The sequence below is a fragment of the Babylonia areolata genome, chromosome 20 (assembly GCF_041734735.1).
Source record: "Babylonia areolata isolate BAREFJ2019XMU chromosome 20, ASM4173473v1, whole genome shotgun sequence".
In the NCBI taxonomy this organism is placed as follows: Eukaryota; Metazoa; Mollusca; class Gastropoda; order Neogastropoda; family Buccinidae; genus Babylonia; species Babylonia areolata.
This window is the reverse complement of record NC_134895.1, coordinates 30,099,775-30,122,436: the sequence shown is the minus strand read 5'-3', so window position 1 is coordinate 30,122,436 and position 22,662 is coordinate 30,099,775. Positions and strand designations below refer to the sequence as shown.

Below are 22,662 nucleotides of genomic sequence, written 5' to 3'. Positions count from 1 at the left end.
CCAACTCACTCACTCAGAACATGGACTACAGAAAACAAAGTCAACAGCCGAATGAATATAAAGCTTTAAACAGATAACCAGAGATGATATTTTTCTGTGAATTTACAGAAACCTGTAAATCTGATAGGCCCAGGGGTTGATCCTGTGATCGGATTCTTACTTGATTCAAAATGCGGTAAACGTTATGCTTGAGAGAACCCGCTTGAAAATGCCACTCCCCACCATACTTTTCTTGATCGAATAAAAAACGGAAATGTTCTTTTGAAAGTCTGTGTTTTCTGTCTGTAGATCCCATAGTGAAGAGGCATTGAGAAGAGAGTGACTTGTCTGAGAGCCTAATTCAAAGTCACAGGTTTCCAAACAGTTGATTGAAGTCAAGCCCACATTTGTCAAAATACTGATCATGACAGAAGGTGAACCCTTAGTGGCACATACTGATGCCACTGTGATAAACACACACACTCAAAAGACGTGCACACACACACACACACACACACACATGCACATCATCTCCATCCCTGTCAAGTCCCTATGGTCATGGGTACATTGGCTTCATTTGGCAAAAGCCAAGCACTACTTCAAACATGTGGCAACAAGAACTTTCATAGCCTTTGACATCAATGTTGTTTTTTTTCATGCTGAAATTTTGTCAGTCGATGATGTGGCAGCATACTTCAGGACTTGCAAATTGTATATTTTGCTTAGATCTGGGATATACTGCCAGAGTACAAGAGAATCATCTGCATTATGTGCATGCATTATTATATTTTGTGTGTGCAGTGTCCGTCTCTCATTTAAATGTTGGTACATTTCACAGTTGCCCTTGTTTTCGTTCTCTCATAGCTGTTTTTCTGGGATTCTACCTTTTTCTATTTTTTTAAAAATGTGTGTGTGTGTGTGTGTGTGTGTGTGTGTGTGTGTGTGTGTGTGTGTGTTATAGTCATGAACTGAAGGAATGGGACACACATACACATACACACATGCGCGTGTGAACTCTCACTAGAGTTTAACTAAACACACACACACACACATACACACAAACACATACCCACACACTCATCTCTCTCTCTCTTTCTCTCACATGTAGGTGTTCACTCTCAAACAATTGAATTGAAAACACACACACCCGAACACACCCCATACAAACACCTCCTGACACACTCTCTCCCTTTCACATACACATGCAAGTGTACACATACAGAGTAGTATTGACAGTTGCACTGAAAACAATACATACACACACTCTTTCTCTCTTAACTCTCTCCGGACGAAGGAATGCTCACGCATTCCTACACAAAACGTATTCGGATTCGGATGAAGGAATGGAATAGCATTCTCTGAAAGTAAAATTCCATCATGCGCTGTACACGTGATTTTAAAATCAAAAAAAAAAAAAGAAAAGAAAAAAGAGCATTGAAAACTTTGCACAGTAAAGAAAGTGGTCCCAGTAAGTGGATTTACGTGATTTTGCAAGCTGTGATAATGATTATGGATAGCTATAATGATGGAGATGATCTCTCTTGTCTGATGACAACGATAGTGACAAAACTGACCACCCATGACCGCCATGAGTATGAGCGAGTAGGAAAAAGGAGGGAGAGGAGTGATGTAAGATGATAGATTGAATGCCAGCCAGAGGGCATGGCCGCAGGATGTCAGTGAAAGGAGGAGTTTGTATTATACTCCATGTTTGGTGATACATACACTTACCATGTCAAACTGATGCAAACTAGGCCTATCGGTTTGCTCTGCTTGGCCAAATTTTGCGCGGCTAACAGTGAAAAGACTTGCCCAGTCTGCTCTTAGCCAATCAAACGCCTCTAAAAGTTATAACAGTATAAGCACTGAATCATTCTGTAGCCATCGAGAAAAATGCCCCATGAGAGCCACGGCAGAGATGCAGGGACGGACGGGCAGGCATTCGAGTTTGACATGGTAAGTATATGTATCACCAAACATGGAGTATAATACAGACTCCTCCTTTTGGTGTCATATACTGTACCATGTCAAACTGATGCAGAATTTAAAGCAAACGGAGGAGGGCAACGCCTACTGGTTCGTATTGGGAGCCCTTGTAACCGAGACGGCAGTGTTAGCCGCGACAAAGGAAATCCCCTTGGAACTGTCAGTCCTGGTCATACGGAAATCCCTGAGGTAGAAGTTGATGAAGTGATTCTAAGACCGCCAGAAGGCTGCCTCCAAGACATGCTGCAGTGGCACTGAGTGCTGGAAAGCAGCCGAAGTAGCTATGGCCCGCACTTCATAAGCTCTGGGATTAAGACAGCTCATATCTGTGTGAGAATGAGAGTAGGCTCTATGAATGACTTGGGAAACCCAGCGGGAAATGGTGCCTGCAGCGATGTCTTTCTTGTAATTCTCATTGAGGGAGATGAGAAGACGCCTCTGAGAAGAACGCCTATGGCGAGACCTATCCCAATAGTATGTGAGACACCGAACAGGGCAGAGATGCCTATCCTCATCATCTTGGGCAAGAAACGAAGAGTGATGGAACCATCTCTGTGGAAGGCCAGATCTTGTGGCATTCAACTAAGACCATGTACCTCGCTTCTACGACGGCCCGTGGCCAGCAACAGAAGGAAAGTGGTCTTGAGGGTGAGTAAGTCGAAAGGAATAGTCCCAAATGGCTCGAAGGGTTGTTTTCAAATGAAATCCAGCAACAGGAACAAGTCCCACAGGGGCACTCTTCTGGGGTTTCTAGCTTCCTTCAGAGAGGCGCCCCTAGCCACCTCTCTGAGCAGGAAATCCGCTTCAAAGGCAGGAACACCTAGCTGTTTGACTGTGGTACAGATGGCAGACCTGTACCCTCGCACAGAACTAGCAGACAGGTTGAGAACCGAGGAGCAGTGAGCCAGAAAGTTGGCCAGCTGCATGCTCGTAGGGTTAGTAGGGGGAACGTCCTGAGCCATACACCACCGCAACCATTTCTTCCAGCGAAAGTCAAACACAAACTGACAAAGTCTCAGTTCCCTCCCTCCTTGCTTTGGTGACTATGGACAGGAGGTCAGAGGAGGCACCCCCCTGGGTAAGCGCCGCCAACACAGAGGCTGACTGAGGGGTCGAAGACTTCAATGGTGATGCTGACAGTTCCAACCGCACAGCAGCCACGCGTGCAGTTGAGGATTGGAATGAGGAATCCCCGAATGAGGCTGCCTCAGCAGATGAGGTTTGGTTTCGAGTTTCAGGGGTGGAACATGTGTCAGGGACTGAAGGTCTGGATATCAGGGCTGGGCTGGCCATTTCTGCGCAATGAGAATGCGGTCGTTCCAATCTGGCTTTCCATATCACCTTGGACAGAATTGGAAAGGGAGGAAACGTGTAGGCAATCAGACTGCTTCAGTCTAAAGAGAGAGCATCCACTGCCAGCACTGCTGGGTCAGCGACCGTAGAGACAAAAGTGGGAAGTCTCTTGTTGAACTTTGTGGCAAAGAGGTCCACCCTTGGCCGAAACCACCGTTCCCACACCCCCTGAAGGGTGTCCTTGTCCAGGGTCCACTCTGTATGGATGACACTCTTGGACCTGCTGAGAGCATCTGCCAAGATGTTGGCTTTTTCTGCTGTGTCTCGCTGAAAGTGCAATGCCCTTGCTGTGGCACCAACAGAGGAGAGCCTCGGTCCGGAGGGAGAGGTCTGCTGAGTGCGCTCCTCCCCCCCTTTGTTTACGTAACATGCGACCGTCGTATTGTCCGTGAACAAGCGGATGGTCTAGCGAGTGGCCTCCCCCATGAAGTTCAGGAGAGCCCTGCGAACTGTCTCTAGTTCAAGAACATTGATGTGGCATAGGCGCTCCTCCAGGGACCAAGTCCCTGCTGCATGGAGTGAGTCCATGTGGGCTCCCCAGCCCGGGGAGGAGGCATCTGTGAAGAGTGCTACCTGAAGAGTAGGTGGGGCTATGGGCACCCCCTGTGTCCAAAGAGGGGTGGTTACCCACTCTGATGTCACCTCAAGGAACCACTCGCCCAGACATATCTGGGTATCCCATGGCTGAGTGCTCTGGGACCACCATAGCCTCAGTGCCTCTGAAGAGGGCGCTTGAGAACCCTGCCCAGGGAAATGAGAGGTGCCATGGCCTCCATCATGCCCAGGAGGGACGATAGTGTCCGCGCTGTTGCTTGGGAGGAATGGCGCAAGTTGTTGAGGAGGCCTGCCAGATGGTCCCAGCAATATGGCGTCGGAGAGACTATCATGGACCGCATGTCCAATCTCATCCCTAAGAAGTCGAAGGACTGACTTGGGGACAGATCGCATTTTTCCTGGTTCATGAGGAATCCCAGTTGGGAGCAAAGGTCTAGAAGTCTGGCCGTATGACTCTGGCACAGGGCCTGTGACTGGGCCAAGATAAGCCAGTCGTCCAGGTACACACAGAGACGAATGGATTCTGACCGGACAATGGACTAAGTCCGAGTTTAGTTCAGGCTGGTCCAAAGGGAGGCGTGGGCTCAATCTGTCCCCCTGGGATGGGGGTGAAGAGTGCTCATCCACTTGTTCGACCTCATCCGAAGACAGGAGCTCCCACTCTTGTTCGCAGTCCATCCCCTGCTGGGTGCCATCTCAAGTGGATGTACCCGCTGGGGCATCCTGTGAGCTGTGGTCAGCCCAGCGGGATGAGCTGGGACGATCCCGAGCAGGGACCATGGCCGCAGCTGTTATGTCCTTGGCGCCTGAAGCCGGTGGGGAGCATGTGGACCGTAGGTCCAACCATGCTTGGGATGGTGGGTGCCACACCTTCTCAGTGAGGGCATCCCTGGATGCAAGAGGGACCCATGAGTGCTGTGAGAGGACAAACACCCACTCATCTCCCTGTAGGACCGAGGGCTGGGTAGGTGGGAACTGCAGGCTCCCCCGGGCCGAGCGGGGCCCCTTGGCAGCCGTCGGTCCTGACAAGGAGGCCGTTGTGACCGTGGAGGTCACCTGTGGGTTGACAGAGGCCTGATTTGTTGACTGAGTGGCAATATTGGTCGAGAAGCTCGACCTGACCGACAAGAAGTCGATCCCACTTGTCGGGGCTGTGTGTGTCACCCTGTGAGATGTGCTGGGTCGGGTCCGGGGGGGGAGCGGGCAAGGGGTTGGCCCCTGGTCCTCCCGGCAACCCAGCGTGCACCATAGGTGCGCCCCAGTATGGGTAGAATGGGGGTAACCACCTGTGGGCACCAGCCATCCTATGACCCCAACCCCAAGTCGGAGGGAGGTCAGATCCGACCTGGGTGTCAGTCCCGCCAAAAGACAAGTGGGCTGACTGCCCGGAACCGCCTGACACGCGCGGGCCTCCCCCAGCAGGGGAGACCGGCCGGATAGCGGGAAGACCTGCAGAGCAGGTGGCCACGCGCCCCGAATCCCCTCCCGTGTGGAGACTGGGGTTGCTTGGCCCAGGGTGGGCAAAGTAGAGGCCCCCCCCCCGGAACCAAAATTTTCTCCCCCCAGAAGGAGGTGGGGGAGTGGGGTCGGAAGAGGAGAGAGGAGGGAGAACAGCAATGGGGCCCCTGAGGGCCGTCTCCGAGTGGGGACCCGGGTAACGACCGGGCGCGGCCTCCCCTTGGGAGTTCACGTCTAGCCGCGAGTCCCCACTGCCAAGAGAGGACTTGCCACTCCCCCCCCTCCCTGCCTTGTGCTGGGACACCTCGGGAGGCAACGCTTGTACCCCTTTCCCCCCGCTCCCCTTCATGACCATTTTAATGGTATGAGTGTCACCTCTGCGATCAGCGTCTAAAGACGCATCACCACAGTCCCTATCGGGAGGAATCAGAGTCTCTTGCCGGGTCTCGATCCCAGCATCATGATTCCTGCTGTCGTGGGATGGCATACGAGGAATGGTACCTGTGCTTAGGCACCCAGCAAAAATCCGATCCCCAACAGAGAAAGGAAAGACAGGATCGACTTAGAGGTAGAGAAAAACGAATGATTCGAGGGGGCCGAGTTGAATCCAGTACACAGAATGTAAGAATACAATAAACACAAGCTGCCTGCAGCAAAATCAGGACAAATGAATACGCTTAATAGCCAAAAAAAGCGTAAGACGAGACAGAGCGTAAACCTGACAAGATGGCGTGGAGAGCCTTGGCCAAAGGAATGATTCAGCACTTATAGCTTTTAGAGGCGTTTGATTGGCTAAGAGCGGACCGGGCAAGACAGGTCGTCTTTTCACTGTTAGCCGCGCAAAATTTGGCCAAGCAGAGCAAACCGATAGGACTAGTTTGCATCAGTTTGACATGGTACAGTATATGACACCAAACAGTTCTTTCTTGGCACACTGCCATAAACAGACAACTGCCAATAATCCACTATTTTCATGAAATGCACGGCTGAAAGTGCAATGGACGTGAAACACATGCTGGATGCACAGCACACTTTAATCAGCCAAGGTGCAACCTGCAGGGTGTGAGCATCAGCAAAGAACTTCACTCTCTAACTGGGGAAAGCTCTTAACTGTCAAAGAGCTTGACTGCTCAGCTTCTGATAACATCATTGACTTTTTATGTTGGCTGTACCCACATCTGTCATTATCAAGACAGTTATTCACTTACACACAAGTTGAGATTTGTTTTCATAAACATACAGCCTTTTTAATTTCTTCTACAGGTACAATCTGACAATAAGCATGCTATTTTGAGCTGTATTTTGATTCTGTTCTTTTTGGATACCATTTGCTGCACAAAAATTATTATCTACACTTTCAACTACCTGAACAGTTACATACAATCAAACTGAATGGAGAAAAAACCCCAGATTCAGAATCTGCATGTCTGCATTCTTTTTCCTCACAAAAACATTTACTTTCTTTCTGCATTTCCAATAGTTTACGTAATATTACCCCCAAATCCTCAAAAAATTCCTGACAAGGGGAGTACTTTTTTTTCAATACAAAACTCTCAATTAAATACTTTTTTTTTTTAGGTAAATTTTCTATTTTTGATTTCAGGAGAGCTTCCAAATGCCTCTTAAACCATATTATTTATTCAGCTTTGCATCCCCCTGAAGCCCCCAACAGGACCTTGTCCCTGTACCCCTATTTAAGCATACATTGCAATACCTTTTTATTTTTTTTTTATAAGGTCTTCACTTTAAGTAGGCTTTGTCCCTTTACCCAAACCAGAGGCAGTGCCTGATGCAGCCCCCTAGCCCACATTCCCCTCTTCTCAACAGCCTCTGAATTTCAAAATGTCAAAATCTCATCTCTGGATATAATGCAACCAACTCAGTCATTCATTTAGAACACGACTGAAAGACAACAACGACAAAAAAAACAACAACAGCTGTCTTAATAGCTGATTCTACTTTCTTCACTGTAATCTTTGGTGGCTTTATGATAGCTGCAACAGAGGCCAAGTGGTCTAAAATAATCTTCATGAGGAATCTGCTAAAAATGTAAAACTCATTTTCAAGGATACAAATTATTTTTGGCACCAACAAATAGCACATATGCACCATTCAGTCTAAGAAGGCCTACAGTGGAGTCTTTTACCTCAAGTTTGCCAGAGAGAAAGAACATTATCTCCTGATCATATCAAATAAGTACTGGCTTGTGCTTTATATGCATGTGACTTCAGTAAAAAGAAAAATTAACCAACATGCATGCACAGACATACAGAGAAGATATGAAATAATTCCAACAATAAAACTGATATCAATGCCCCTCCCCTTGTTTTATCTTACTTTAGGATTGGGATAATCAACAGCACCACCATACATCGAAAGGAAAATGGTGAACAAGCTATTTTGTTCATTTTAATAGCAGCATGCAGCATGGGAGAAAAGGAGAATGCATCAATGCCATCATAACAAAAACAGACCTATTTTTCAGGTGTTGAATACTGCCAATGCACTTGAAAGTTCCATTGACCATTATAGCCAGACGTCCACACAGAGCTTCGCACTCCTCCATGCTGCAATATTCAATCACCTTTATGTCCCTGCACACCATTTCTGTGTACTATAATTCTGTCATCTTCAATACATTTCATCATATTTACCTGCCAAAGCCGACAATGAAAAAACCCAACACTTTGCTCCCCCTCATGTTGAAATACTCAATATCCATTACATTCCATTATATTGGTGTCTTTGTCAGAAAAGGCCATGCTAGCAATAGGAGGAGCTTTTATTCTCATGACCTGTGTTCTGCACAGTTAGTCCTTTCATGTACATGAATCACAAGACATACAATATATAAATGAGCATTCTGAAACAAAACATTGAACAACAAAACTGACTACAGCCTCTCACATTTTTCCTACATTTACTTGACATAAATAAACACAAGTCACTAGCTGCTGTGGTGAAGTGGCAAGCATTGTGGACTGAAGACTGAGAAGATGTGGGTCTGAGTCCCATATGAGGTAGGGATTTTAGGCCTGTGGCTGACTCCTACCAAGAGTTCAGAGTGCTATGGGCTGAAATGGGAAGACTGAGACCACACTACTTCATGGATGTGTTCTTGGGAATGTTGCTCAAATTTCCAGACCAAATCTGCATGTGTCTGTATCTCTTGGACCTCACTGACACTCAGAAATATTAGGAAAGGAAACTTGAGAGTACAGCCTTGTCATGTAGTTCCAAACCTGAAATGGAGCTCCACAGCAGCAGTCATCATCATCATCATCAATGATCATCAATACAGCAAACATTGTGTCAGATTCTGTGGCCTTTCATGCCCTGCTCTCATGGCAACCTCAGCTTTGACACCCCTCCACTCAGATGCTTGGGGTGAGTTCCTGTCAAGGTCTTTGGTGTAAGCAGATTCAATGGGGACTGTTGTTGGAGGGGTGTGATGGTGGTCTCCACTATGGAGGGGATGCTCATTAAGTCTGGCTCTGTGACTGTGCAATTATTGTCAGCAGGGGATTTCATTGGTGGTGCCTGCATGAACAGAAACTACTGAACACCACCAAAGTGACTCAGCAGCAGTGCAAGGTGTGTGGCCTCCTGGTGGCCGAACATCGACAGTTCCCTGTGAACTGTTGGTGCCAAGACTGCCACAGACAAACCTGGGTGTAGCTTTGTATGGAATGAGTAATGCCACTGAAATGGTGAAAATGATGGGGTAGCCAAAAAAAAAAAAAAAAAAAAAAAAATCTGGATACAACATTAAACTCAATGAGACATGACTTGTTTCTTTGGAAACAAAGTTCACATCACTCATTTCTTCTGAAGAAAATCTAGACAGCAGACTGAACACTTGCAGCAGATAAAACTTCCAAAAATTGTGCTGGTAAAAAGTTTTTATTCTTATTTAGTGAACTACCGAGTCAGGAAACATATCATGCATACCCTGTCAGCCAGGTTTACCTGTGGGAGGTGAGTATGACAGAGCGACCCAACTTGACGATGTTGTTGATGCAGTTCCACAGGAAACGTCGGGCTTTGGGGTCCATGCCTGTCGTGGGCTCATCCTATGCATCAGTGTCATACAAAAGGATAAACTGCCTCATTCCTTCTATCATTCTGTCCTGTGTCATCTGTAAATGGAAGGCTTTTCTTTCTTTTCAGCAACAATCTTAATAATAAACATGATAAAATCTGCACACAAGACTCCTCTAAAACATATTCTGAAATCAACCAAGATTTCATATTATATTATAGTCATTTAAGATGAAACTGGTGTAGAATTTCTGGAAACTGAAATCAGCACAACAAAGAATGGTTGAGGAATAATTCCATCAATGCAACAGAAAAGTGAACATTAGCTGGTGAGATTCTTTCTGAAAACCAGTCTAGACTACAACAAAATATCTACAGTACAAAACATAGAAATAAAAACATGCATCTTACTGAACTGTTAGGAAACTTCCTTGATCTCATGTGCATCTAAAGAGGTGGTTTGTAAGCAGAGTATGTGACCAGCGATGTTTATGCAATTTCTATTAGATTCCAAATGAGACAGCCACAATATAACACAGCATTCCATGTTTCATCAGAAACAAATCTTTTCTGCCCATAAGTGTCTAATTCTTTTTTAAAAAAATGTTTTTTACAAAGTTGCCATTTTCCCCGTTCCATCTTCTGTGGGTTACTTTTCACATGCTGAGTGCATGCTATGCACAAAGCTTGTTCATCTTGCCTCAGAAGACTTAGAACACTGTCAAGAAATATCCCTTCAACATGAGTTAAAAAAAAACACTACACAAAAAACATTACTAACCACACCCAAAAACAGAATCTAGGGAAAAACATCACTGACCAATACAATGAATCAGAACCCCACAGTTGTCTTTACACAGTTACCATGCAACACACACATCAACTGATCACAGTTCTCAGAAAAAGCTGACAAGATCCACATCGTACCAGAAAGATAATGGGAGGATTCCCGATGAGAGCTATGGCAGTGGACAACTTTCGCTTGTTACCCCCAGAATAATTGCTGGAGATTTTGTCGGCATACATGATCAGTCCCAGCTTGTCTATTGCCCAACATGCAACCTGTGGAAAAAGGATGAAATAATTTTTTTCTTTCAAATTTTTTTTAAAAGAAAAACAAATTTCTTGAGTAAAGGTCTGTCTGACTAATTGACACATTATATCCTCATCCTGTCCATTTTCTGTGTTGGTTTATTTTGCACAAATTTACAGACATGTCATGCCAAAAGCAAGTTGATACTTATAATATTACCTGTCTAAGGCAAGAGAGAAAAAAGCAATGAAATGAGAGAATTTAAAAAAAATAAAAATAAAAAATAAAAAATAAAAACCCACCACAGGAAGGACAGAGATAAGAAACAGGGGGAAACACTTTCAGAATGCACAATCCTCAGCACAACAAACGAACGAGTCCCTTTTCTTACAGATCTGATGTCTCTCCAAGGAATGCCTCTGATGCGGGCATAGAACTCAAGATGTTCCCGACCAGTCAACAGAGGGTCCAGGGCATCAAACTGGGGACAGTATCCCATGAACTGCCGCACATGCACCTGTTCTGATGTAATTCTGGAGAAAAAAAAAGTTGTGCCATGCCTTAATGATAATGAAGATGAGATGATACTGATGACAAGGTTTTACACACAAATGAAAAGCATGATGATGATCTTGATGATGATAAAGACACAAGTCATGGCCCAGTGGACACCACAGCCTTTTGGAGAAGACAGACAACGCCAAGTCTGTTGTGTGAGTCATGCATGGGTCAGTCTTTTTCTCCCCCTTCCAACACACTTTCTTTGCTGGTCTTGGTGCTCATCTGGTGGATATCATTTTAAAGTGAGGCCTGTGTGCAGCACACATTTTCTTGATACAAAAAAAACCCACAACAACTAAAACCAGCATCTGGCAAAATTCCATTAAAAAATCCTCTTTGACAAGCAGTTTACAACATAATCAGACCATTGAAAAAAAAACTTATAATATTGGAAAATCAATTCACTCACTGGAATCCACTGATGTAAGCATCACCACTGCTGACGTCAGTATCACCAGTCAGCATCTTGAAAGTGGTGGTCTTGCCGGCTCCATTGACCCCCAGAAGGCCAAAACACTGGCCAGCTGGCACCCCCACACACAGGTGATCCACTGCCGCCATCCGACTTTTCCTACCTGGTGCCCAGTACACCTGGACATTCAGTCACACTCATCTGTCATATGGTTTCAAATCTACACTTTCTGTCTTTTTTCCCCAGTACTTGAAGTCTTAAGTCAAATAATGTATGATGAATACTTAATAATTATATGGAATGTAATAGACAAAATCTGTCCAGATCTTGATTTATCTCCAATTCAAGACTGGAGAAGGATATGGAGCAACACAAACTTCACAAGTTACACATTTCATCTGCTGTGCTAACTGACATTCAGATTCAACATTCTATTTCTTCTTCATCATCACCCGTAACCTTGTGAAGAATCATTGAGATGCCACACTAAAGAACTGTTCATCAGATTCCCCCAGCTCTGTTGTGTCTCTATAAATGTGTTTCCCGAACTATTCTGTCATATTGAAAGTCCATCGATTTTTTCTGCTCCCTGACTCCTCATCTAGAGGGGAAAACACTATTATTAATATCAGTTTTGTTAATGACATCAAAGTTTTAACTGCTGTTGTAATAAAATTAAATACACATGCATACTGCCCTTCTTTCCGAGTTATTCTACTGCTGTACATTCATATCAAACAATAATCATCCTGTCCTTCCTCCTCCCCTCTGCTATCTACCTCATGACCTTTCTAGTGTGTATATGATCTGTAATAAATTTAGCATACAACTACAAGAAGGAAGCACATTACAGTTATGTAACAGAAGATATTTCAAGGATGGAATATTCTTGCATACTTACAACACACAACTGTTATTTCACACACATCAGGTACTTCTTGCCTTGCCTTGCCTTGCCTATACTTGCCTTGCCTAGCCTTGCCTTGGTACAGATTATCTTATTCTAAATCTCTTCTTGACTAGAACCAGGATTTAATTAATAGAGAGGATCAGAGAGTTGAAGAAAAAATAATGAAAACCAACAACAACACCCTGGTACAGAATACGTCCATCACAGCACACACAATGTCATACCTTCGTCAGATTTTCTAGTCTCATGACATCTGACTCTGCCCCACCAGACAGAACCCTCTGACGCTCTCTGGCTACATCTATGTCTTCATCCTCCAGGGACTGGAACTTGCCAGTCTTCCTGACACATCTGTCATGTGGAATGCATCATGGAAGAACTGTTCAAACGTCATCATCCAGTCTACTGCCTCAACCACTATTCACATATTTGATGGATTTCATAAGGAAAGACCATTACCATCCTATATTTCAGTGTATCTAAAGAGAAAAAGGGAGGAACATGTAGATGAAGGCAGAAAAAGGTTATGGGAGAAAGACTGCTATGTCTGTATATGATAGATCAGAAGTCAATGTCAGAAAATAAAAGGCATAAAATACTAACAAAGAAAATAATTACCAAAATACTATAGGGTAACATTCAAAGACACACATTCTGGACCACAATGCACAATGATTTGTATTTCATATCATAACATAATTTGGGAAATGAAAACAGAGAGCAAAAGACATCATTACTGAAAAACATGAAACCACAAAACAGATGGAGACACACCTCCACACCTCCACCCAACCAACCAACAAAAACAACCCTACACAATGTACACACATATTTTCAAAGTTCTCCACATGGAGATTCAGCATGTCATCCAAAGTGAGTGCTGTACTGACTTGCACTTGATGAAGAAGTGGTACTCTATCAGCATGTTGAGCAGGAAGAATATGATGCCCAGCAGGAACAGAAACACCAGATTGCGGCCCACAATCTTCCAGGCAAAAATATTGTACTCCAGCTTCCCTCCTGGACAACATTCAGTGAAGCATTGAAATAAAGTGAGTATAACAATAATGATGATGATGATGATGATGATAATAACAACAACATATTGTACTGATATGGCGCAAACTCCCGATACATGGGCTCTAAGTGCCTCACATGAAATAGTACATATATAACAGTGCATTATACCACACAAGAGCACATGAAGACATAGCACATTAGAAGTGAAAAACAAAATCTGTATCCACAATATACAATACTACAAATTGCAAAATATATGAATAATCACAGGAAAAAGGCACAAAACACACACACACACACACACACACACACACACACACACACCAACCCACAAGCACACACACCACAGAACTACTACAATGGAGGGGGAAAACAAGGGTGTGCAGAGGGTGGGAGGAAACAAAGAACTTGGCTCCATCACATCCAAAGCCCATTTTGAACAGGTGGGTTTTAAGTTTACTTTTGAAAAAGGACAAAGTTGGTGAGTGCCTTTACACATGCGAGCATGCAAGTGAACACAAACACGCACAGACATGTAATATGATATTTGCCCTTTCTTTGTGTGGAGTTAAAAACTGGGGCATTTATTTATTCATTTACTCATTTACTTTTTAATTTACTTTTTAAAATTGCACCATGTCCATGTCAAAGTACTAATAAACATGTACATGTACACAGCCAGTTATCCAAAAAATGAAGAAACATGGACATAATTCTAAGTGATATCATATATACATACACACAACTACATTTTCTCTATCTCTCTTAATAAAAAAAATCTTCCAAATTACAAATTGAATGTTACACCACAAGCCAAATGAACCCATTGGATGATGCAAAATATGAAATAACTCAATTATAAATCAAGACTGCTGTGTATTCATTTTCTGTAACAATAGGGTAGAGACATCCCAGTTTGAATTTCAAAGCTGATTTGTTCCACTCTGGGATTGTGGGTGTGGGTGAGAGGCTGTGGGAGCTGCGGAGGCATATCATATAATAGCACTTATTTTGAGCATACTTGGCAGCTGAGACCACCTCAGGAGTGGAAGAAGAGGAAAAAGGAAAAGAGCATCAAGGAAGAAAAGCACACACCATATTTACTGGTCAGGTCAGCTCTCAGCTGGTAAGCAGTCATGTCAATCAGACCACGCCCCAGGCAATAGTGGGGCAACAGGAGAAACACCTGCTTTAAGATTGTGTTGATTTCCTTCAGTTCCTGAAACACACACACAAAACCACTGACAAAAAACATACATGCATATAACAAACAAGGATGCACACAAACAAATGCAAACACACACACGCGCGCGCGCACGTGCGCGCGCGCACACACACACACACACACATGTATATTAATACTCGTACTACAGTAATGTTCACCACTTAACTGATAATAAATCTGTCTCCAACTAAACCTATGTTCCTCCATTTTATATTACACCTTACATACAGCACTTTAAAATGACATAGTCTGTTGTTTAAAATCAATGCATTCTACTTGCCCTCAGTTAATCACACTTGAGACCACATACAAGAATCTGTTCAACACATGGTTGCCTCAATGGCTATTGCAGATGTTTGTTCTGTATTGTCCAAAAATTCTGTTAGCATATTCAGGATTAAAAGGTTATGCCAGTCTTGAATAAAAAAAGAAAAGAAAAAAAAAGCTAATTTGTGTTTGCACATTTCTTCTGTTGTTGCTGCTGTGTGCACTTGTCAAATGAATGATGTAAGGACAAGCCCGGAGCTTCCTTTATTGAGGAAGTATCAGGGTTTGTTCCAATGTATCTTTCATTTGCCTGTGTCCTAGCTGAATTGGTAGCATAAGTTGCATTGACTTGAAGTTGTGTACCTTGTGTATGGAGAGAGTTACCATTCTATATTGTTTGTTAATCATTTACTCTCATAACCTCATTATTCTTTCATTTTGAATCAAATAACTATTGAGGCAACCATGTATTTGTTCTGTATTGTCTGTACATTCTGTTTCGCATATTCAGGATTAAAAGGCTATGCCAGTCTTGAATAAAAAGCTAATCTGTGTTTGCATATTTCTTCTGTTATTGCTGCTGTGTGCGCTTGTCAAATGATTGGTATGAAGACAAGCCCAGAGCTTCCCTCTTCGAGGAAGTATCTAGCTTTGTTCCAAAGTACCTGTTTATTTACCTGTGTGCTAGCTGAATCGGTAGCATAAGCAGCACTAACTTGAAGCTGTGTACCTTGTGCATACTTTGATGAGGAAGATGGTGGGAAACCAATGAAATATACAAGTAAGTTCAGCTTTTGATCCTGAGAAAGGAAATGTACTCTATACCCTGCCCCCACCTCATCGTCATCCTGCAGGATCTCCAGGATGAATGTGGAGATGGTGGATACTGTGCCTAGGAAGGTGTTGACACACGACAGTGCCACAAAGGCAGAACTGGGCACTGAGAACAGCCTGGAGAATGGGTACATCATTGGGGTGATCGCCCACCTGTACAACACACACACCAGGAGTTGTAAGGTTGAGAGAATTTCTGCACACTATACAACAGGTCAGAACAGGTGTGAGAATGGCTGTGTTGACAGGATGAGCCAATTTCTTAAAATTACACAAGAAGTCAGAAAAACAGGTGTGAAAAATAACTATGTTTTCAGGATGAGTGGATTTCTCTTTAATTACTGGTCAGGGCAACAAGTGTGAAAAATGTCAGGTCAGAAGAACAAGAGTGAAAATGGGCATATCATCATTGGCATGACTGCCTCCTTACATGGAACTGGTAGTGAGGAAGGTTTGAGAATGGATGCATCATGCATTATTAATGTTATGGTCCATATTAACAGGTAATCCAACAAGTGAGAGAATGGATGTAATATTGATGTGTTGGCCTATTTACCTGGTGTTACAGTGTGTCAAGTGCCTATGGCTGAAATTTTTACCAACAAACCACACTGCCTCTTGTTTACCCACCCCCTCCCCTCCTGCTTCCTCCTTACCCACTCTTTCTCTGTTGGTCTGAGTTCACTGAGTGTATATGGCCAGTTCAGAGAAAGCAAAGGTGTGAGCAGTCTACTTAGAAATATGACTGTGGACTGGCACCCATTTCATCTGCCACTGTCCTGTCTCCATTTCTCATGGCCCAGTTACAACTGTCTCCTCTGGAATTGTTGTGATGGTGACTTGAAAGATTCTGTCCAACCAGAATGTTTTCTCCCTGGTCACCTGTTATCTCTCTCCCTTACATTCCCCCCTCACCCCCAGGCCCTGAAAATTTAGAGCTGTGCACTGCTTAGTTTTAGTAAGCATCATGAAAACCACACCAGGTGACCTTGCTTGTGGTGTGAGGAGAGTGTGAGTGCGCACCTGCAAATATATAATTATATATATACAAAATATACAAATCATCCACCATTTTGAAAGCATATAATATCATACAGAGCATTGGCTGTTGCTACTTGCAGATATTTGAAGCAGACATAGCAAGTTTCTGACTGGTGGCTATTGGGACAGATCAACTTTAAATTGTAACTGAAAAATGATGAAATGATGCTGACATATATATACATCATGAGGCAAATAGCAACGTATTTATTATGACGTATATGTATGTCATAGGGCACTGAAGAGGTTAAACATTTTTATTCAAGTTTAACATTTAATACATACATACATGCATACAAAAATAATATTTGTAATTATTAATAATATTTGTTATTATGCATTATTTAAACTATAAATCAGGAAAACAACAACACAACATTGTTTTTATACAGACAAAAAAACAAAAATAAAAAAGTCATATACACTGCATAAAAAAAGTAAATAAATGAAAGGAAAATAAAAATGAATAAAAGAACAAACGTTACAATCGTCGTTGTCTTTCCTCCTCGTTGCCTTCAATCATTTTTATGTATGGGTACTATTTTCTAGAAAATGCTATGGACATCATTTCTATCCAGTGTATATATTTTTCAGTTTTGTACATGTTTCTTAGGTCTGTTAGGAAGTACTTTATACATGGTTTGATTTAATTTATTCTGCATTTATAAATGAAATGTTTCACCACTAGAATGATATAGTCAAATATTTCATCTGTTTTTGTAATACCATCAATTCCAAATAATACTAACTCTATATATAGTCAACTTTACATTTGCACAATTTCACACTTTTCCTTCAAGACATTCTCCAAGTCCCCCTCAAGAGAAATGAGTATATGTACAGTGCCATAAGTAGTGCTGAGTTGCATCTATTTCATTTTTACAGAAATTGCATGTTGTTATTTGTTACACCCATTTAAAAAAAAAAAATTTTGTTTGTAACCAATATACCATGACATATTCTAATCTAGAACCATTTCAATCTCACTTCCTTTATGTTTTTCACTTGTTTCATAGTTTCAATTTATTGCAATATCTAGTTTTTGCTCCCACTTGATAAAAGAATTTATATTATATATAAAAATTGGTTCAAGTAATATATCATAATATATTTTAGATCCTTTCTTAACATTAGCTATTATCTGCAGTGCTTTTGGTTCTTTATTGCAAGTTTTGTCTGTGATAGTAATATTGTTGTACTCAAGTAACTTTTAATGGAACGTATAAATCCCATATACAGTAAATAATTAACTTTAACATCATATTTTTCTGTGAAATCTTTATGACTATGGAAGCACCCATTTTCATGTACAATATCTCTTACCAGAAAAATACCTTTACTTGTCCAGTTTTTTAAATAAACTGTCTTATTACCGACTTTAAATTTGTTATTATGAAAAAGCGGTTCTACGAGTGCCTCTTGTGCTTCTTTTAACCTAACATGTTTTGTAAAATACTCATATGCCCAATATATATTCCAGAATCTATTACATTCAACGTTTACAAATTTTCTTAGTCCATACAGATCCTGGGAGTTGATTTCTGGGGATTTGACTAAGAGTTGTTTTTTGTTTTTTTCACTTTGCTTTTCCTGTGCATAGTTTCCTATCCATGATATTTTTAGAGCCTCTATGTACTTTTGTATATTTGGAATACCCAAAACCTCCATTTCCAATATTATGTACTGTATATATTCTTTTAATCTTATCTGTTTTATCATCCCATATAAATTCATAACACAGTTTCTGCAGTTGATTTATCTCTTTGTCCGGGGGATTGGGGAGAAGAATCCACAAGTAAATGAGTTTTGAAAGTATCAGTGATTTTAAAACAGCAATTCTACCAAGGGTGTACATATACGTTTTGACCAAATCTTGAAAAGCTTCTTAGCTTCTATCAATTTATCTCTTGGTTTCACTTCAGTTATTTTTGATGGGCACTCAAGAGGTTAAAAGAAACACACACACACACACACACACACACACACACACACACACAATGAATGTTAGTGATCATCCTAGTCTTACCCATACAGAAACAGGAGGGAAACAAGACACGGCGCATTTGTGGGTGAAACATAGGCATCCTCTCCAAAGGCCACAAAAATCAAGATGCACAGAACAGCAGGCACCGAATAGTTCATCTGAAACAGACCAGGCTGAAAGTCAAGCAAACAACCTTTGTCTTTCCAAACACCTCAAACAAACAACAACCCATCTCCGTGATAAATCCCTACCTCACAACCTCCTACATTTCTACGAAGGATGTGTGATTTCAGAATGCCACATGTCACAGATTTTTTATCCCCAGATGTTTTATCAACAAAAAATGTCATAAATATAATAAACCCAGTTTGGAAAGATTATTATTCTCTTTCATTTTCAAAATCTTTTCCCTTGCTGAATTTTTCTCTTTGACCCTTCCTGTATTTAATATTTCTGCTGAAAATGACAAAACAGAACCAAGATGGATACTAGCTGAACTAAACACATGATCTGGTGATGGAATGATAGCACAGACCATTTTCAAGGATAACAAGATCCTAATATAAACTGTTCTTGATCGAGTCATACCAGATACAAGCAGAACAAAAGACAATTGAATACTATCTCATTCATTCACATGATATACTGGCTCTAAGTGCAAAAAGTATGGGGAATCAAATTTCAGAGCAAGAATCTGTTCTGCAGACCGAACTTTCCATTATCTGTGAAAAGGACAAGACACCTGAATACAAGAGATGCAATGTGTCTTATTGTTCTCACCATGTCCCACAGGAAGTTGGCCAGCCAGTAGATGGCAGGACTGACACCACTGACAAACTGCAGGTGTTTGCTGTTGGACATGCGCTCCTCGATCAGGAAGAGCACAAAGCTGGCCGGCACAAAGGACATGGCAAAAATCACACAGATGGCCACGATCACATCCACTGCATTGTTGATTCTGAAACATGTGTTCAACATGTATGAAGATTACACATGTGTAAATTAAATCAAATTATGGTGCTTAGAACCTACCCAACCACTAAGGCCACCTCAAAGCTATCGGCATGTTAGTGTCTACTTCAAGTCAAGGGTAAAAAAAGTACACTTAAAGCTAGTTACCGCTTCAAACTTTTCACTCAAAAAGTTTAAAAACATTCAAATCTTATTATAAATTGTACACTTCTTTCAAGAAGTTCATTAGCGTCCATGAAAGGACATCATGATACAAAGTATTCAGAAAATCTGCTGTGTAATGTCTGTGTTGAACATCATGCAGATGTGTTTCACAGTGAGAGGCTTGTCACAAGGAATACACAGAGAGGCCTCCTCCCCCTTCAACATGTAAGAATGAGTAAAAAAAAACGAACAAAAAAATGTGCCCCATGCACAGTCTGCAACAGCGCATACTCCTCCTTACGATTCTTCACAACTGAAGGGAGGGTCTCTTGCAAAATATCCTTAGCGTAAGCATTCACCATCTGCTTCATGTCTGTGTATGCTATGCAGAATCTCGATAATTTTTCCTTTACAGTGTTCTTGGCCAGCTGGTCTGCCATCTCATTACTTCAAATGCCAACATGGCCCAGAACCCAGGCAAAAACAACATCATAACCTTTGCTTGTTACAAGTGTAAAAATTTCATAAGATTTGAGCAGTTTTGGATGCGTCAGATTCCTGCAGGCAAACACCTTCAGGGTTGACAAGGAGTCTGAAAAGATCATAAAACACTTGTGTTTTGCTTTCAGAACAATTCTTAACAGCAGAACCAGTGCGGTCAGTTCCACAGTGTAAACTGAACTGTCAGACAGAATGTGTTCCATTGGAGCTGGTCAGGAAAGGCAGGACTGAACACAGATGCAGAAACACCCTCCTCCGACTTGGAACCATAATAATAATATTAATAATAATGGATACTTGTTGAGCGCTTTCCTGCCTGAAAGGGAGCTCAAAGCACTTTACAATAAACATAAAACACACACACACACGTGCGCGCGTGCAGTAACTTACAAAAGGAAGATTTGATGCATAAAAACATTAAAAGACTATGCCTATTACGTTTCATAGTCACACACACACATACACACACACGGCACACACACACGCATGCACGCAAGGAGTCTGCATGGATTATAACTGAATGTCAATGGAAAGGGATGGAAGGTCTATGTGTAGATGTTTTCAAAAAGATGTGTTTTCAGACCAGTTTTAAAAGATTGAAATGAGGAAGAGTGGCGAAGATCATGAGGCAAACTGTTCCATACTGATGGAGCTGAATGAGAAAAGGAAGAATCACCGAAGGACTGGGTTTTAACATGGGTAACGAGTAGCTGCTGTGAAGATGATCTGAGTTCTCTCAAATACTGAGGGGCTGCACACGAAATGGTGTTGAAGGTAAGAGTTGCGACTTTATACTGAATGTGGGCAGAAATAGGTAACCAGTGAAGAGAATGTAGAAGATGAGTGAAGATTTTCTGAAAGGTGGGAAATTTGTGGCAGAGTTCAGAAAAGTAGGTTGCGTAGGCCAATGAACTGGTGGATGAGACCAGATCAAATTGTACCTCAGTGTTTTAAAAGTCCACAGTGGTTTGTTGGAGAACTTAGAAAAATCAGTGATGCCTCCGACATCAAGATCAGCATTTTCCATGTGTGGCTGAAAACAGAGTCCCAGGGGAGGGATGCAGTTTCGGCTGTCATCAAATTTCTTGCTGAAAGGGTATTGATAACACATTAGTGGGCAGGATTTTTCAGTTCAGAAAAGAGTTTCAGATAGTAGTTGAGGGACAGTTTTAGTCTGTGTTGGATAGAGATGGTTCCCCCACCTCTGCTTACAAGCTGTGCACAGGGGTGGTGCAGAACGCTCCTAAGCTGGGACGTAGCCCGTGGTGGTGTATTGGGTCCAGCAGTTTCAGATAAGATGGTCTGGTCAAGCCATAGACAACACACCCGTAGTCCAGGCTGGACCGGACCAGGGCTCTGTAGAGGTGCAAAAGTGTTTACTTATCACCACCCCAATCCATGCGTGCCAGAGCTTTTTGGCATGAGGTTTTCAGCTGTTTAATATGACAGAAAATTTAGCTTCTCATCAAAAATACCCCCAGAAATTTGGCTTCCATGACTGCCAGGATGGTGGATTTTCCCAGATGGATTTCAGGGTCCAAAAAGAATTGTCGAAAGTTGTGAAAGTGGATACACGGAGTTTTCTAGGAAGAAATAGCGAAACCGTTCTCCTCTGCCCAATGCTGAATTTTATCTATGCAGTGCTGGAGCCATCGCAAAATCATCCAAAAAGAGCTATCTGATCCCTTCTGGACCGACTAGACGATGTCATTGATCTTAATGTTGAAGAAAGCAGGCAATAGAATGCTCCCTTGTGGAACACACAACTCCTGCTCGTGAATGTCAGACAAAGCAGAGGTTGTAAAGATGAGAGAGAATGCCAAATTTCCAGATGGAATCATAAGCACTCCGCCCACTCAGAATGATGTGCTGTAGTGTAGGATTCAACGGATTGCGTAATTTTTTTTCATATACTCAGCAGTGTTCAATTAAAGGAAAACTAATCAGGCCTTCTTCTGGGACCAGTCTAGGAAAAAATTAGTTATTTCCCCTTGACCGTTAACCGCGTGAAAGGCCTTTTTTCTCGAATTTTCTTGACCCTGACGGAGGTCACGATGGTTATACAACAAACATGGCGGACAAGCGGACATACTCCTTGCATGAGGCTGTTGAAATTGTGACAGAAGAAGGATCAGACATTGATCAGACACTGGTGATGAATTCTCTGATGATTTTTCTGATGATGATGACATTCATTTAGTACCAGATGATGATTTTGAAAGTGACGACGAAACTTTGCTGACTGACCCCTACGACACTGAGACAGAAATCGACAGTGATACAAGTGACGGCCATACTGCAAGACAAGATGACTTGATGACTGTAGATATTGACGATGAGGAACAAGAGGACTTGTATGAGTGGGTAAAAGACCTGACAGACTTCC

At 42.3% G+C, this 22,662-nt stretch overlaps 1 protein-coding gene across 4 annotated transcripts in view; it reads right to left on the bottom strand.

Annotated features, from left to right (window-relative positions):
* The window catches only part of LOC143295389 (phospholipid-transporting ATPase ABCA1-like), a 177,073-nt gene that overhangs the window by 16,866 nt on the left and 137,545 nt on the right, over positions 1 to 22,662 (bottom strand). For all 4 annotated transcript variants that reach the window (XR_013057013.1, XM_076607059.1, XM_076607061.1 and 1 more), the window contains 11 exons: positions 19,440 to 19,617; positions 18,702 to 18,817; positions 15,637 to 15,787; positions 14,404 to 14,527; positions 13,179 to 13,308; positions 12,513 to 12,639; positions 11,376 to 11,557; positions 10,797 to 10,938; positions 10,300 to 10,434; positions 9,301 to 9,404; positions 7,806 to 7,898 (listed from right to left, as the gene is read on the bottom strand). Coding sequence is in view for 3 of the 4 variants with exons in the window: in XM_076607059.1 (XP_076463174.1) it covers positions 7,806 to 7,898; positions 9,301 to 9,404; positions 10,300 to 10,434; positions 10,797 to 10,938; positions 11,376 to 11,557; positions 12,513 to 12,639; positions 13,179 to 13,308; positions 14,404 to 14,527; positions 15,637 to 15,787; positions 18,702 to 18,817; positions 19,440 to 19,617 (1,482 nt within the window). In the remaining variant the exon portion in view is untranslated. The remainder of the gene's footprint in view (positions 1 to 7,805; positions 7,899 to 9,300; positions 9,405 to 10,299; positions 10,435 to 10,796; positions 10,939 to 11,375; positions 11,558 to 12,512; positions 12,640 to 13,178; positions 13,309 to 14,403; positions 14,528 to 15,636; positions 15,788 to 18,701; positions 18,818 to 19,439; positions 19,618 to 22,662) is intronic.